General features: G+C 41.0%; 1 protein-coding gene across 5 annotated transcripts in view; it reads right to left on the reverse strand.

The window, feature by feature from the left end:
• The window catches only part of MAP7D3 (MAP7 domain containing 3), a 36033-nt gene extending 20358 nt beyond the window's left edge, over positions 1-15675 (reverse strand). For all 5 annotated transcript variants that reach the window (XM_068533499.1, XM_068533497.1, XM_068533496.1 and 2 more), the window contains exons 1-7: positions 15574-15675; positions 9194-9292; positions 9015-9098; positions 7630-7793; positions 4573-4684; positions 3925-4023; positions 718-807 (exon numbers count right to left, since the gene is read on the reverse strand). In XM_068533499.1, coding sequence (XP_068389600.1) covers positions 718-807; positions 3925-4023; positions 4573-4684; positions 7630-7793; positions 9015-9098; positions 9194-9292; positions 15574-15628 — 703 coding nt within the window. In that variant the 5' untranslated portion in view covers positions 15629-15675. The remainder of the gene's footprint in view (positions 1-717; positions 808-3924; positions 4024-4572; positions 4685-7629; positions 7794-9014; positions 9099-9193; positions 9293-15573) is intronic.
• Positions 15676-16218: the final 543 nt, after the last annotated feature.

Genomic DNA, 16218 nt, shown 5'->3' on the forward strand with positions numbered 1-16218 from the left:
CTGCAACGAGAAGCCCACACACCGCGACGAAGAGTAGCCCCTGCTCGCCGCAACCAGAGAAAGCCCGTGCACAGCAATGAAGACCCAACACAGCCAAAAATAAAAATAAATAAATTTATATTAAAAAAAAGATCCCTGTGACAATGACATTTGTTATAACAGGATGTGACCTGAATCAATTAAATGGAGAGTCTTCTGTAAGTGAACAGTTTGTTATGGAAAAAAAGGAAAATCATGTCTAACAGGGAAAACTTAGGGGGGGTGTTAGAAACAACTTTACATAAAGAAGTACTTCAGTAATAATTTTGAAATCTTGTGTGTAATCATCAGCAGTGAAAACACGCCCAAAGGATAGATGCGGATTATGCTGTGAAGCAACAAAGCAAAGCTTTGAAGTTCAAAATGTTGCCGATAATTTAGAACTTCAATGCGCGAATTGATGAAACGTTTGAAGGGAATCAAGTGCTTCAGGACAACTCTGTCTATACCAACATTCTGTGATCTAGCTCCTCAGCTTCATTGCAGAATTATATATTTCATTTAAAAAGACTCTTCTGGCTTCAGCCAAATAAGCATGGCACCAAAGTACATTTTTTAGTTAAAGAAGGGAAATTTTGGCTTCCAATGTTTTGGAATGGCTTTTCAAGCAGCTGAATGTTGACATAAATATAACACTTTTAAACCACCATTTAAGATCGGTACATAGAAATAACTAACCAGGTGTTTTTTCTTCCACTTGTTCTGTAGATGAATGCAGTTTGCTACATCTTCTATTCAGAGATGAGCTTCTCCTCTTTTCTGTTGTTTCTGGAGATCAAGGGCAAAGAATATTACCTTTTACAAGCTGTTTATATATATTATTTCAGGGGTGAGCCACCCGTTTCCAAACATTTTTTATCTTATTTAAATTTCAAGTGTTATGTAGAAATTTTACATGCCCAAACTTAAAACTAGTTTACTCTTTAAGTAAGTTATCCGAAGTGAAAGAAAATTATTTAGGAAACAGTAAAAATTAAGCGGGAAAATCTGATACTGACAACATCAAAGTTCCCAAATTAGGAATATACAACATTTAATTTTGGACACAGTCCATAACGTCTATTACTAAAGTAATTTATAGTTTAGTTTTAACTCGTATTTTTTTTTTTTTGGCTGTGCCACGTGGCTTGTGGGATCTTAGTTCCCTGACCAGGGATTGAACCCAGGCCACGGCAATGAAAGCACCGAGTCCTAACCACTGGACTGCCAGGAAAGTCCCTTAACTAGCATTTTTTAAATAAAAATGATCATTAACATTTGGTATAGATGTCACAATTTTAGCAACCCAAACCAGTCATATGGGAAAAGACACTTTTGTGTCTTTTCCATTTCACTTGAAATATTACGGCTTTTGTGTAGACACTTTTCCATTTCACTTGAAATATTATGGCTCAGGATACTGATGAAAGTCTTTAAAGAATAACTTCTTTTTTGGGAACCTCTATAAATTAAAGTACATATTGACAATATAGCGTCTTGTGAAAATTCTTGAATTGATAATGTAATTGCACAGCATGAACCACAGAAGTGTAATCAATTCAACCATGTGATGAAATCACCTATCCCTCATTATCACACTGCAAGAAATGACAAAACAGTGTGAACAGTTATTATAAGTCAGCAATGAGCAGGAAAAAAACAGACTATTTGAATCAGTCAAGATTTAAAGCAACGCTATTTAAAATATCACAGGTTAGATTATGAACTTCATTTAAGTTTGAAATGTCCATCTCTCTGGATCGAACAGGTTTTATTTCAATTTGAAGGGATTTTACAAAGGTAAGCCACTGACAATATTGATTTTATTTTTAATAAAATTATTGGAATCATTAATTTAACGGCATTCATCATTTCAGAGTGTGCAATATACTGTAACTTTAAGCAAACTCTTTCATAAAGTATCTTCCACACATACCTTCTTATATTAAAAAATTACTTGGAATTGTTCCTTCAGTGCAATTTAACTAATTATTAACTTGAAAGTCATCACCTGTCCCTTCTCTTTACATGTCTCATTGATACAGCAGGCACACATATTAATGAAAACACACTAGTGTTTGCTCATTATATTAAAAATGTAATAAATGTCTGTGCAAGAAATCTTTGCTAATTCCTCCAAGCAATTAGATAGTAAAACATGGCCAATGCTTATGAAACAATTAAAATAAATTAAAATGAAAGTATATAAATATAACATTGCAATGAATGTTACCTAATTTTTCTAAAGGATTGAGTTTGTGAATAATAAATTAATTACACGACAAGCAAGGTGCTAGGGAAAATCTTCCCACATTAATCTATGAATGAACCTGGGCTATACATAAAAGTGCTCTGGGAAAGCATATTGAGGGTAAGGGTGGAAAGTGGATCAACTTTTGTTGGACCATTACAAGAGAAAACTAGATGCACCAAGACACAAACAATGAAAGACCTCTCAAGTTCATCGTTGGAAACTGTAAGAGTTCTAAAAGTACAAATATCGTAGGACGAACAAAACAAAAATCCTTTTCAACATATTGAAACTATAATATTTAGACAAAAATGGAAATCTTTCCTACTAAGTTAACCACTGCTACAATTAACTAATTATACTTTAAATGAGGTCCAGAATCTTTTGCTGTAGTGGAATTTTAGAGCAATCAGCATTGCTCAAAAAACTGCCAAGGCACCTAATAATACAAAAGAAACATTTTTAATTCAAACTATAATTATGCCTTTGTCTCAATTCACAAGGTACAAAGGTGGTATTTCTTCTTTTCTTATGGCTAAGTTCGAGGGAATCATGTGGAATATGCCTGCCATGTCTTTTTCCTGCCCAGATCACTTCTGTTTTTTTCTCCGGATGGGTATGGTTGTCTAATCCATTTCAATTATCAATGAGAAGCACCATGTACTACAAGCCAGAAATGGTCACTGACACACACTCTGGTAAAGATTTTTTTAAAAATAAGGAACTCTAGGGAATTCCCTGGCTGTCCAGTGGTTAGGACTCCGTGCTTTCACTGCGTAGGGTACGAGTTCAATCCCTGGTCGAGGAACTAAGATCCCAAAAGCCGGGCGGCCAAAAGAAAAAAAAAGAAAAAAAGGAAGGCTAATTAAAAGTGCAAACACTAGGAGCAAAAGGTATTTGAAGTATCCATAGTAGATAACTTTGTTTTATTTTAAAGAATACTGCATTACCTCTAGGAAGAGTTGTAAAGTGGAGCTTAGCAATACTTCTCTCATTAAACACTGTTACCACTTTATTTGCTTTGGGGGAAAACATGGACTTGCTAGTGGAATGTACAATTTAAATACCATGATCCATCTATCAAATGACCAAAATATAAACCATAAGTAAGTATGACGGAGTGGAAATCACCGAATTTCTTGGGGTCTTAACTATACAACTAGGAAGGTAATTATACTTGCCTGTCAACTTTCTATATATGTGAAGCAGATCAACCTGTCCACTGCTATATATATGCTATTATTTTACTTAAATGAGGTAATATTCATGAAACTTAATGAAAATTGAATGACTAGTCTAGTCCCTAGAAAAAGTGATTTCATTTATAGGTTAGATAGAATATGAATTAATTCTAAAATAAATTATTGTGCCACCTAATGGCAATGTCTTTTGGTCAAAAGATGTTTCATATTTGTTGGGCTACCTAAGCCCAACAAACCCATCTGATATGATTAGTACACAAATCAAGAAACAAAGATTTATACTGATGAAAATACAGGATAGTAATGACCATCTCTACTGTAAAACAAGGTGGTGCTCTTCTGAAATATTTAAATGTCCTACAATCTAAAGAATAAGTGGTACTGTGGAAATACATATAAAGAATTGATTTCATTGGTTTGAAACTCAGTAGAATACATGAAATAACTACTTACTCTTGGCAATAGAATTTTGAGAACTTGCAGATGACATTTGTTTATGTAATCCAGAAGTCCCCTGTTCAAGCTTTTCAGTAGATATAGAATGTTTGTTGGCTGAGAAAAGATATAAGATTTACTGTACTCATATTTAAAAAAAGCATCATTAGCTGAAACAAAATGAGTTCATGATGTACTTCTATGGAGCATAAACGTGTATTAATTAGGTACACAATGCTCACTGTCAGTCATTCCTTACAAACTATATAAATTTAACTTACATTTTATGCAACTGTATAGAACTATGTCCACACATAGGAAAAATTTACAGTACATCAATATTAAACAGGACTATTTTAAAAATATGCACTGGATAAAGCTGTGTAAAGCTTATCAATTATTATTCATTTTTACACTGATTACAAGTTTAAATGGTAAGACTTTGGATATAGTGGATAAAATAAAATTACTGTAAAATTTCACCTGGTTCTTTGGCGATCTCACATGACACAAATTTAAACGCATGCCAAAGAGTAAGTACATGGCAGTGTTTTCACCTAGGATACAAAGCTCAAAACCTTTTGTAGTAAATGCAACCTTATACTAGTAGCCAATATTTACATGTGAAAATGAATGAACTTAAAGTTTAGCAGTTGTATTAATTACCAGTTTTATTCTGAGAGTTTACTGTTGTAGAGCCTTCCCATGACCATCTTTTTTGATGATCAACACGGCTGCTCCGTTCCAGTGTACGATGAAGGACAGCTTTGAATCTCTCCTATTTAAAATAAATGCCAACAAATTTTTACATATGCATTATATTGGTTAGTATAATTTTGATCTGTTGGTTATAAAATACCCCCACCACCAAATTTTTCAATCAGGCAAATTTTTTTTAATAAAAGAATAGAACTGGAAACATCTCAAGTAAAAAGTTAAAGTTCAATACATCTCGGGTATCAATCCATGTTCTCCCGAATAACTAGGTTTTAATCTTATGGACATGAATCAAGGAACTGACTGTGCTTCCACCTTTGCTTGTATCATTAGGAAATTTAGAACCAAACATGTAGCCTATTCTAGCAACTATACAAAGACTGAGTGGTACACTTTGGTGTATGCTAATCATACCTTATGTTTTATTATTTTCTTACTTTAATTTCCCCCTCTGCTTGATTCCCTCAACCACTTATTTTCTCATCTGGTTGTGGTATGGCTTTTTAAAAATATACCTTAAATTCTTTGCAGAATGAGGCAGGAAAAACAAATCAACTAATACACATATGTGAAATCTATGCCAGATCATCTGTTATACCCACATTTGTAACATCGGAAATTCTGGTGTTAACTAATCAAATTTTTAAAAAGAGGTGTGTTTGTCTTGACCTCAGCTTCAATTTGAACTGGGCAGGATAACAGCTCTACAAATGTAAATGCTACACTGTGGCGAAACAAGGCCACTGCTGGAAATGAGAGGCAGTTTTCTTTTCTCAGCTATTCCTCATCCTGTGCTGTAACACATCATGGACTACACTCAGGTAAGCAAATCAACTCAGGGCCAGAAGGTTTTCTATTCTTCCCTGACAACAATCGTTTCATAGCAACATCATCCTTACGATGTTCCCACCGTTTCTCTGAGGGCAAATAGGGTAAACATACTAGGAAAACAGAGAGTCACCCATATCCTCTGAGGAGAAAAGCAACTGCAATTCTTAAAATAAAACTTATCTAATGGCAATATTTTAAAATTATATTTTCTGACAGAAAGTAAGTTGTTCTAAATTACTTAGACACCTAAAAAGTATAATAAAGACTAAAAACAGAGAATATCCTTGTATTATTAAAACATCTCTGATTCCTAAGCATTCTAACCTGCCGTTTCCAGATGTGCTGACCCGCTGTGCTCTTTCAGGTTCCTTCCTGCACCTGTGGCTCACGTGCAAGCTCCTGTCCTGTCCCCCATGTAGCCCCGCCCGCACTCACCCCCGCTCAGCACCACCGAGTTTGGGCTTTCCCCTGCTCTACTGAATCATTCTCTCTCTTCTTCTCCGCGCGGCCTCCTCACAGTGTCGGCCTCCTCACAGTGTCGAACGGTCCCTGCTCTGTCTGGGACGCCCCCATGCTGGCTCCCTGGGGTCGGTTCTCTTTTGCCCTTTCTCCTTGTCTTCCGGCCTCTTCTCCTGCCCTGTCTCTGGCTCCCGCTCTGTCTACAGTATCATTTTGTTGCTTCTTCTTTCTCTGTGTTCTCTCTCTCAGGTTCCTCTTTCTCTAAGATGGTCTCTTTTTCTCGCAGTCCCCGGGACTCTCTCTCCTCCAGGGACCCTCCCTGACTCTGCACATAGTTTTCTATTTTACTTTCTTTGGTTCTCTCTTTACCTAGTTCAGTCTCTCTGGCCTTCACTCTCTTTACCACAGAGAAGTAAATTGAGATGTTTCACAGAGGAAGACAGAGAGTGACACAAGTTCTGAATGAGAATTCATTAAATACTGGAATGTGCTGAAAAAAAAAGACAGAGAAGGTGCTAGTGGACCATGGACAGGGAAGAAACAGCCCAGGAATAGTCCTAGAATAAGGAAGATTCGCCAATGGGGGTAAGGGCTGGGGGGTGAGGCATTTGCAAGAGCCAACTGTGTGCAAAAATTAGAAGGAAAAGCGAGCACCACAGAGAAAGACACAGAGAAGGGGGCTCTTGGGGAGAAATGAAACCAAAGAGAAAAGGAGAGAAAAAAACATTTAAAAATTGGAGCAACAGAAAAAAAGAGAGGGAGATAAAAACCCACATACTGAGAGAGGCAGAAACTCTAAAGATGGGGAGAGAAAAGAGGGACAAGCTAAGACAAAGAAAGCAGAAAGAAAAGGGAGGTGCCTCGGGCAGAAAAAGGCCAGAGTCAGTCAGACAGAGAGCCGAAGACAGACCAAGACTCACTCAGGGACACTTGAGAGTCACTGGAACAAAGAAAAGAGAGAATGACAGCAAGGAACAGGACAGAACATGTGAATTCAGAAGAAGCCAAGGACACTCAGAGTAGAGCTGTGGAACAACCCACAGGAGAAAACCTTGGTGCCAGAGAGAATCATACAGATTGAGACAGGCAGCCAGATGCCCACACAACAGTCAAAGACAAACTGAATGAAGAGGGACAGAGCGGGAAAGAGAGGGCACAACAGAGGCAGTGACTCATACCAAAGACACCAAAACAGAGTCCAGACAGGAAAAGAGAGAGCAGGGCTACGAAACAACAGAGAGAAAAAAAGGAACAAGAAGGGGAGCGGGGAGAGAGCGCAAAGGAGAGGGAGCCAGGGCACCGTGGGAGAGTGCAAGGCTCTGGCGGGGCTGGGCCTCTGCCACTCACACAATGAGCCGAGTGGTGAGAAGCAGAGCAGAGCAGTGAGAAGCACAGAGGGTCAGGGTCAGACGGGGGCCTCTCAGGGGGCCTGGGACGGTGGGTAGGTGAATACTAGGCAATGGACAACACCTTTTGTAGGAGAGAAAGCCGCTCAGAGCAAAGCCCAGGCCGCAGGCACCCTGCAAGTGGACAGGGTTCTCTCCCTGGACGTGCAAGGCTCGGATCAGGATGGGGCAAGAGGCGCTAATGCTGAAGGAAAGACGAAAGAAGAATTGGGATTGGTTCCCGTAAAAGCAGAGAAGGGCTACGAAAAAAGCACTGCAGAACCAGGCAACACAGTGCATCATCTGATTAACAGGCTAGAAGAACATGTACCCTTTCTTCCTGTAACTTTTCGTTTCTCTTTTTTTCTGCAGATATTCTCCGTTGTTCATCCTTTTCTTTCTGTTCCCTCAGCTTTCGCTGCTTTTCTTCCATCTGTTTTTCGTATAGGATCTTAGACTTTCTTTCTTTTTCAAGTAGTTGTGTCTCTTTATTAGCTGAAATATTCCAAATGCAAGGTAAGAGCCAAGAAAATATTTAAGTTTTCCACATTACAGACAGAGAAGGAAAAAGTTTATATTTTATTCTCTTTCTTAAAAATAACATAACCTGTGCTAATGACTAAAGACTTATTATATAAGTGAACAGAGATGGCCACAAAAGAATCATTTCCACTGGGTGTTCATTTAACTCCTGAGAACTGAATTGGCTTAGATGACTCTCCTCCTGTCCGAACTAAAATTCCAAATTCAGAAGAAATATTTTCTTTCATGTGATGTTTCTGCTGACTTGAGCTGAAGTCAAACCCCATCAGATTAATATGCTATACATTAAAATAAGACGTAAAAAAAACATATGGCCAGAATATATGTTTTTCTCCCTTGTACTAGGAAACTTCAAAGGCCTCATCTAGACAGACCATATTAAGCATGCCAGTTTGACCTTCGTGGGCTTTAGGCACATACCACATTACTGACCAGCATGATGTTTTCCTGCGTTCAAATTTCCCCTCACTAAAGCCTGCAGAGCCACCTAGGCAGTTGTAAAACACTCTCCTAAAGAGCTACAGGAAGACACAGCTCCTCACCAGAACAAAGACAATTGCTATTCTTTTTGAATGAAGTTGAGCACTAGTTTTGCAGTGGATTTACAGGGCCAGATGGGAAAAATACATAGTTGAAAAAGCATTCTCTCAAGGTGTAGAAAGAGTATTCTTCTAGATCCTAATTGATCCAAAGTTACACTTGAAAAGCATAGCAGTCAGTGAAAGATACCGTATCTATGTTAGGATTATTAGCAACTCCATTTTTTGTTTTTTTGTTTTTTGCTTTTGTTTTTGAACCCACCCCCGGCAGTGAAAGCAGACTGCTAACCACTGGACCACCAGGGAATTCCCTCATTTTTGTTTTTAAGTCATTTTTACTGAAATCTCATTTTGCTTGTTTCTACAAATGTTGAAGACATTTTCATACCTTCATTTTCAGAAAATTAAAGCTAACAGAAACTACTAGTTCAAAAATAAAACGATTTGGTCAAATATTTTTCATGGACCTTCTTTATCTCATTTAGTATAAGCTTTTAATCCAATATAACACATACTGTAAAATGTGTAATCTATCATATGAACAGATTAAAAAGTAAGTAAAACCACTTTGGAAATATACAACCTTAACATAAAATTCATTCATTTTAATTTTTTTAAAAAGTCTAAAATATACCATCATCTTGTCTTTTTTTCTCCTCTCTGCGCTCCTTTGCTAATCTTTGCTTTACATCATTTTTAAGCACAGATCCATCTATTACTAAAAAAAAAAAGAAAGAATACAGTTAGACATAAGATATCAAACTTCAAGGACATAACACTTTGACATCTATCAAAGCATTCTAGAAATTATACCTGGTTTAAACGCTGATTTTATATTTGAGGGCTGTGATGGAAGAGCGCTAAGGCTACCCTGACTCCGTCTTTCTTCAGCAATGGCATTAGCAGCAGCAACTAAAATACAGGGAGATAAAGGAAAGGGGTTCGATATTAAGAATACAAACAGCGGGACTTCCCTGGTGGCACCATGGTTAGGAGTCCACTTGCCAATGCAGGGGACGCAGGTTCGAGCCCTGGTCCAGGAGGATCCCACAAGCCGCGGAGCAAGTGGGCCCGTGTGCCACAGCTACTGAGCCTGCGCTCTAGAGCCTGGGAACCACAACTACTGAGCCAGTGTGCCACAGCTACTGAAGCCCGCGCGCCTGGAGCCCGTGCTCTGAGACAGGGGAGGCCACTGCGGTGAGAAGCCCGCACACCACAACGACCCAGCTCGCCACAGCTGGAGAAGGCCCACGTGCAGCAATGAAGACCCAACACAACCATAAATAAATAAATAAATTTAAAAAAAAAGACAGAATATGAACAGCTAATCCAGGGGTGGCAAAGCACAGCCAATTATATCTTCGATGATAAAGGACAGAGGTCCTTCTACAAGGCAAAATCATGACAGACTCTGGGTCAGGAAAGACATACTGAGTACCTATGATGTTCAACAATAATTCAACAAAGAATTAACAGTGTTTACCGTAGACATGCCAGCCTATCTGTGCACACAGAGTTGTCAGTAGAAGTAGCAGCACGAGCTGGTGGGTGAGTAAGAGCTAATGATTAATAGCTTTCAAAAATGCCTCAGACAGACATTATAGCAAGTACTAGAAAAACTGAGCTGGCAAGGATTTGGAAAAATGTTTCGCCATAAATTGGGGGAATTTAGAAAAGATTTGGAGTTTATGGATCTGAATTTGGATGCAAAAGTGTCAACGTTGAGAGCCTCAGAGATTGGGCCCAATATAAGGAGTACATTTATAAATTACCTAGATCTGGGGCTTCCAACCCTGGCTCCACAGGAGAGTCACCCAAACTGCTTTTAAAAAAAATTAGCAAAGCCTTCCCCTCCCCACCTCCACTCTCTGAGAATGGGGCCCAGGCCTTTGCAGTTGCTAAAAGCTCTATTCTGATGCACAGTGAAGGTGGAGAAAACACTCAAGGAATTGCCAATGTGATGGTATTTTTCTAGGTAGGAAAATGTCAAGCAAATAAATATAAATTATATAATATAAATTTACACATCTTGTGTGAACAGGTAGAAAATGGCAAATAAACTTCAATAAGGGTGAAATATAAGAGTATGGGAGCACAATTTGAGGGAAAGTAAGAAAAACTAAAATTCTAAGATGATACAAAAACAAGTTCTTGGGGAATTCCCTGAACTCTAATTCCATATACGGCTGTATCTAAAATGCCCCATAGTACCAGGCATCTTCAGGGAGGAGCTGGAGAATAACACTGAAAACTCTCTTCTACTCTCGTATAAAAGCACAGGAAATATGCCCCTGTGATACTGCATACAATTCTGGGTTCTACATATCAAGAAAAATATAAAACAGCTGTAGATGGGCAACTATAAAATAAGGGAATAGAGGGATTGTGGTTGTACTCAGAATGAATGGACTTTGAGATGTTACTTGCCGCTGAGGAAAAATATCTGGGAGCCATTTTATAGAGTAACCTTGAAAGTGACGTCACAATTGTTGCCATAGAGATCGCCATTTCAAAAGGGAAAAGGATTTTTTTTTAAATCTCAGAGACCTAACAGCTCAGATAATCCATGATCTAGCTATTTGAATTGAAGATTAGATTCTTGTCAGCTTCTTCAGTTACTTAACTAGCATCAATTTTGTGGACCACGATTATCCTCTGAATTTGAGTACTAGTGTATTAAGAAAATTCTTAACTACAGTCTACAAGTTAATTAAACCATCCTACACACCCTCCCTTCCACTCACAACATTTCTATGTGAGCATAGAGAAAACCACTGTTGCTTCTGCACATTCAGTTTTCCTGCTTAAAAATCCTAAGGAAAGTCCATATTTTGGCATAATTTAGTTGGCCATAAGGACAATTCTTCTCAAAATGTACAATTTTACCAGATTTAAGATCTTATTACTCAGAAGTAACCTTAGAAATAGCTGTGGTGGCAATAATGAACCAAATCATATAAAGGTTATAATATCAAATCTGATTTTTATTTATTTTTTTAAAATTTTGGCTGTGCCTCACCACTTGCGGGATCTCAGTTCCCCGACCAGGGATTGAACCCGGGCCACGGCAGTGAAAGCACTGAGTCCTAACCACTAGACCACCAGGGAACTCCCCTCAAATCTTATTTTTAGATCTTTACATCCAAATTCCTACTGGCAAGAAATACATTCACCAAAAGAACAGGCTCTAAAAATGTCCACACAATGGGAGAAAGCCTTTATGTCTGGACTTAACAAAATGAACATTTTATTCAACTCCATTCAATGAGAGAACTTACTTAATTCACTTTCAAGTAACAGGTGCAATAGAGTACTTCTATAGTTCTTATACTAACTCTAAATCCAAAACTAAAGTTAAAAGTTACCTTTTGCCTGGAGATTGCGTAAGAAAACATGTAGAGTTTATTACTAAAACTGAATTATGAATCTTAATCTGTACTTCCAAAAAATTGCCATAACAAATAATGTATACCACCATCTATGAAGTTGTTTTCATTGGTTATTACCCTCATTTAATTCTCATAACAATCCTATAAAGTGGATATTATTATTTTCCTCATTTTTTTTTTTTAACAGATGAGAAAACTGAGGCTAAACATAACTTTCCCAGATCACACAGGTAGCAACTGGTAAAGCCAGAACTTAATTGTAGATTAAGAAGCAACTTAGGGCTTCCCTGGTGGCGCAGTGGTTGAGAATCTGCCTGCCAGTGCAGGGGACACGGGTTCGAGCCCTGGTCTGGGAAGATCCCACATGCCGCAGAGCGACTAGGCCCGTGAGCCACAATTGCTGAACCTGCACGTCTGGAGCCTGTGCTCCGCAGCAAGAGAGGCCACGATAGTGAGAGGCCCGCGCACCGCGATGAAGAGTGGCCCCCGCTTGCCGCAACTAGAGAAAGCCCTCGCACAGAAACGAAGACCCAACACAGCCATAAATAAATAAATAGATAAATAAATAAATAAATAAAGAAGCAACTTAACTTTGAAACATTACATAATTATCAAGGACCAGACTGTACAAAACCCACATCAACCTTTATATGACTTAGTTTAATATTCCCACCTCAGCTACTTCTAAGGTTACTTCTTTTTAAAATACCACAATGAAGGAATTAAGATCTAAATGTATAAAATTTATTCAACAATAAGTAAATGAAATATATGGGCTTTGGTTTAAAATATACTTTGGAAATACAGAATGGAAATATTTTGGAAATGGAAATATTTTAAAATAAAGCATTTACTTTTTTTTTTTTCTCTAAAGTAAGCACTGTTATGCTGTGGCTAGAAAAAGCCTAAGTTTAGAGAAAATGTGTAAAAGACATTACAAAAAGAAAATCAGTCTCCATTTTTTTTTTTTGGCTGCACCTCGAGGCTTGTGTGATCTTAGTTCCCTGACCAGGGATTGAACCCGGGCCCTCGGCAGTGAGAGTGCAGAGTCCTAACCCCTGGACCACCATGGAATTCCCCCATTCTCCTTCTATTATGGGAAAACAACAAACTCAATCATCCTAGCCATCTAGCCCAATAAAAACCTCAGAATGAAATGAACCAAAAATAGATGCCACTAGGATGCCAAAATTAAAGAATGCTTTACACTTGATTTCTAAAAGATGTCATTGAAATTTTGAGGCCCCTTCTGGACATAAAGCATTTTAGGTCACTACTGACTTCAACATAGTGGAATATTTCTGCTTCTCTCCAGAAACACCACTCCCCCTTCCTCAACACACACACACACACACACACACACACACACACACACACACACACGATCTGTGTCACAAGAGCTCTGCTCCACTAGGGCAAGCTAAATGCAAGAAAGGAAGAAGAACACTTTTCCATGACAATTAGTTCAAGAATCTTCCTAAAGCTGCACCCAAGCACAATCACCCCAAAATGCTTAATCCCATGAGATGCCAATGATAAATACTCATCCCAGTACTTATTAGCAATTCTGTATTGTCTGCCTCAGCTGTTGCTCTAGACATCACTCTCAGAGTTCGACCTAAAATCTGTAGCCCCACCTCTCCATGACCTTTCTTCTGTACTAATTAGAAACATTAGATCACACAAACTAGTAAACTAGTATTTCTCATTAGGTAGCAAAGGGCGTAGATTGCCAAAAAAAAAAAAAAAATGATTGAAAGGTTTTTAAAAAACTATTATAAAAAGGGCTACGGTTGAGGCAGACAGCAACCGTACTAGGAAACTAACTGCTACAGATTAGTGGATACAGTGCTACTCACCATTATTTGGATAACAGAATAAAAAGAAGCAATTGCTACAAAGCCTTATCTTGCACTCTTGCTGGATGTAGCCCTCAAAGTGTAGGCTGGGGGGTGTCTGGCAGCAGACGGTCTTCCAGCAGCCCAGTCCCAGACCCTTCCGCACAGTTGCCGGCCCAGACCTGGATCCACCCTCATTCAAAGCTGAGCAGTTGGGAGTGCAGATCCATTCCGCCCACACCAAGGGTCTCTCTTCATGGCCTTGTTACAGTTTGCATGTCATTAGGCCAGGGAGAGGGTGAGAAAATATTTAGAAAAAAATAGAAAACCAAAGACATTTGCAATCAGGGAACCACAAAAATAAGGCAGATTCAGGGAGCTTTGCCTAAAACAGCAACGAAGTCTACTCACTGTTATTTGGATAACAGAAAAGAAGCAATTGCCACAAAGTGGCAGAATATTTCACTGACTCTTTGTCCCCTTCAGGAAAACGCTGAGACCATGAAGTAAGTTCTTTCTGGTCAAGGTGGTCCTCTGTAAAAGTTTAACATGGGATGTTTTCCATTCCTAATACAAAATGGGCAGCAAGGAGGTCAACTAGGGTTCTCGGTTAAGCCTTTTTTTGCTTAAGTTTTTAGTTTAAAATACTGTGAATTCAAGCAACTGTCCCATATAAAATTTAAAAATACTTTTCAACATTCAGTATGCAAATACTTTGGGGGGTTATCCAGAAGGCCGGTCAGTTTAAATCAGTGAAATAATTCAATGTCAGAGGACCTTAGGTGTCACTAAGCAATAAAACAATGAATTTACTGCAAACTCTCCCTGTAGGTGAACCATAATAAGCTAGAGACTGAAGAGTTTTTCACCCTGTGCAATAATGAAAGTGTTTTTGCTTCTGACATTATTCTCTGGGGAGCTGATTCAAAGCGTTCTGAAGTAACATAAACCCTCCCAATCGCAGCCGGTCTAATTTTTCAACTGCAAATGAAAAAAATCCCTAAGGATTTCAATAAAATCATCAAGGCTGTTTTATTCAACCTCATATAGGAAGAAACTAGCCCGAGAACTAAAAGCAACCTCCCACAAGCAAGAAATACTGTCTCGCTCAAGTAGTGAAGCAGTCTCCTGGCCTAAGCAATGCCAAATCCTGACAAATTTTATAAAACTAACGATTTTGGGGGGGGGGGACTTTTTGGCGATGGGACCAGTTTAGAAGAAAGCACTCCGAAGCGCTGAGTCCCGTTCAGTTCAGCCTAGGGTCTGCAAGATGTCCCACGGAAGGTGACATCCTGGCGAAGTCATGTGCTGAGGCAAACCAGGAGGAGCAGGGGGACCAAGTTTCATCCCAAATTTCAAAGCCAGACCCCCAAGGCCCCCTCCTCACCGGACCTTAACCAGACCTTGACCAGGAGGATGCGGGAGAGACCGGGGTTGCGACCGTGGGAGAGGATGAAAGCGCGAGCGCCCCGGGCAGAGGGAAGATTCCAGGGCTGCCCCGAGCCGCGAGGGCCGTCCCGGCGCCCGCACCTCCCGGGCAGCGGCGCGGCCTTTCCGAAGGCTGCGAGGGCGTCCGCCTCTCCCCAACGGCAGGCGGGGCTCGGGACCGTCCGCGGGCTACGGGGTGCCAGGCCCCCGCCCTCCCGCCCCAGCAGCGCCCGTTAGTTCTCTCGCGCCCCGCCCGCCCGCGGGGGTACGGCCGTTGGCGGTGGCAGTTGGGCCGCGGGACTTGGGCCGTTGGTGGCGCGGGCCGGCCGTCTCCCCTCCCGCCCGCGTCCCCTCTCGGCGCCCCGTCCCGTCCCAGGGCGCTCCGGCGGGGGTGAGGGGAGCACCCGACGGCGCGCGAGGCGACTCCGGAGTGAAGTTTTCCGGCGCGGGCCGCGCCGCTCCGACAGTCCCCGGGGCCGCGGGAACCCCGCCTCCCGCGCGGGCCCGAGCCCCCCCCGGGAGCCGCCGGCCCGCTCACCCATCCGTTCCCGCAGCCCCCTCAGGGATGTGCCAGCACCGGCGCGCTCCGCCATCTTCAGAGCAGCCGAGCGGGGAGCCGCCAGACGCTGGGGCCCCAGTGCGCAGGCTCTGGCGTGGCCGCCGCGGGGGCCGGGGCCGTGGCGCCGGGGGGCGGGAAGGGGCGGGGCCCAAAGGGCCGCCGCGACCGCCTCGCTTGGACTAGCGATTGCCGCAGCGCTGCTTTTTGCGCACCACGTGGTGAGCCGCTGGGCGGCGACCACCTGGTGTAAATAAACCCTCTCCTATGTCCCGCGTTCTCCCCGCACCCTCCATCCTGGATGCCAGCCAATCATCAGCCGGCGTGGCCCTCCAACATTCCTTTTTTCTTTTCATCTCTTTTACCTAGAAACGCAGTAACGTTCTTTCCTTTCTTCATTCGTTCACTTAGGGAGCACTTCCTGAGTGCCTCCTGGGTGCGCTTGCATCAAGAGTTTGCTAGTCTTTGAAACACGACAGAAAGGCCCAAGTTGGGTGAAGAGGCCTAGAGAGGGGTTGGGAGAGAGAGAGGTTCCTGTGAGGTGCTAGGGGTCCCGATCATGAGTAAAGACTTTAAGTTGTTGAGAATAAATCGTGACACTGTTAGGTCTCAAAGTTGTGTGAATTA

Source organism: Eschrichtius robustus, chromosome X, assembly GCF_028021215.1.
Source record: "Eschrichtius robustus isolate mEscRob2 chromosome X, mEscRob2.pri, whole genome shotgun sequence".
Lineage (NCBI taxonomy): Eukaryota > Metazoa > Chordata > Mammalia > Artiodactyla > Eschrichtiidae > Eschrichtius > Eschrichtius robustus.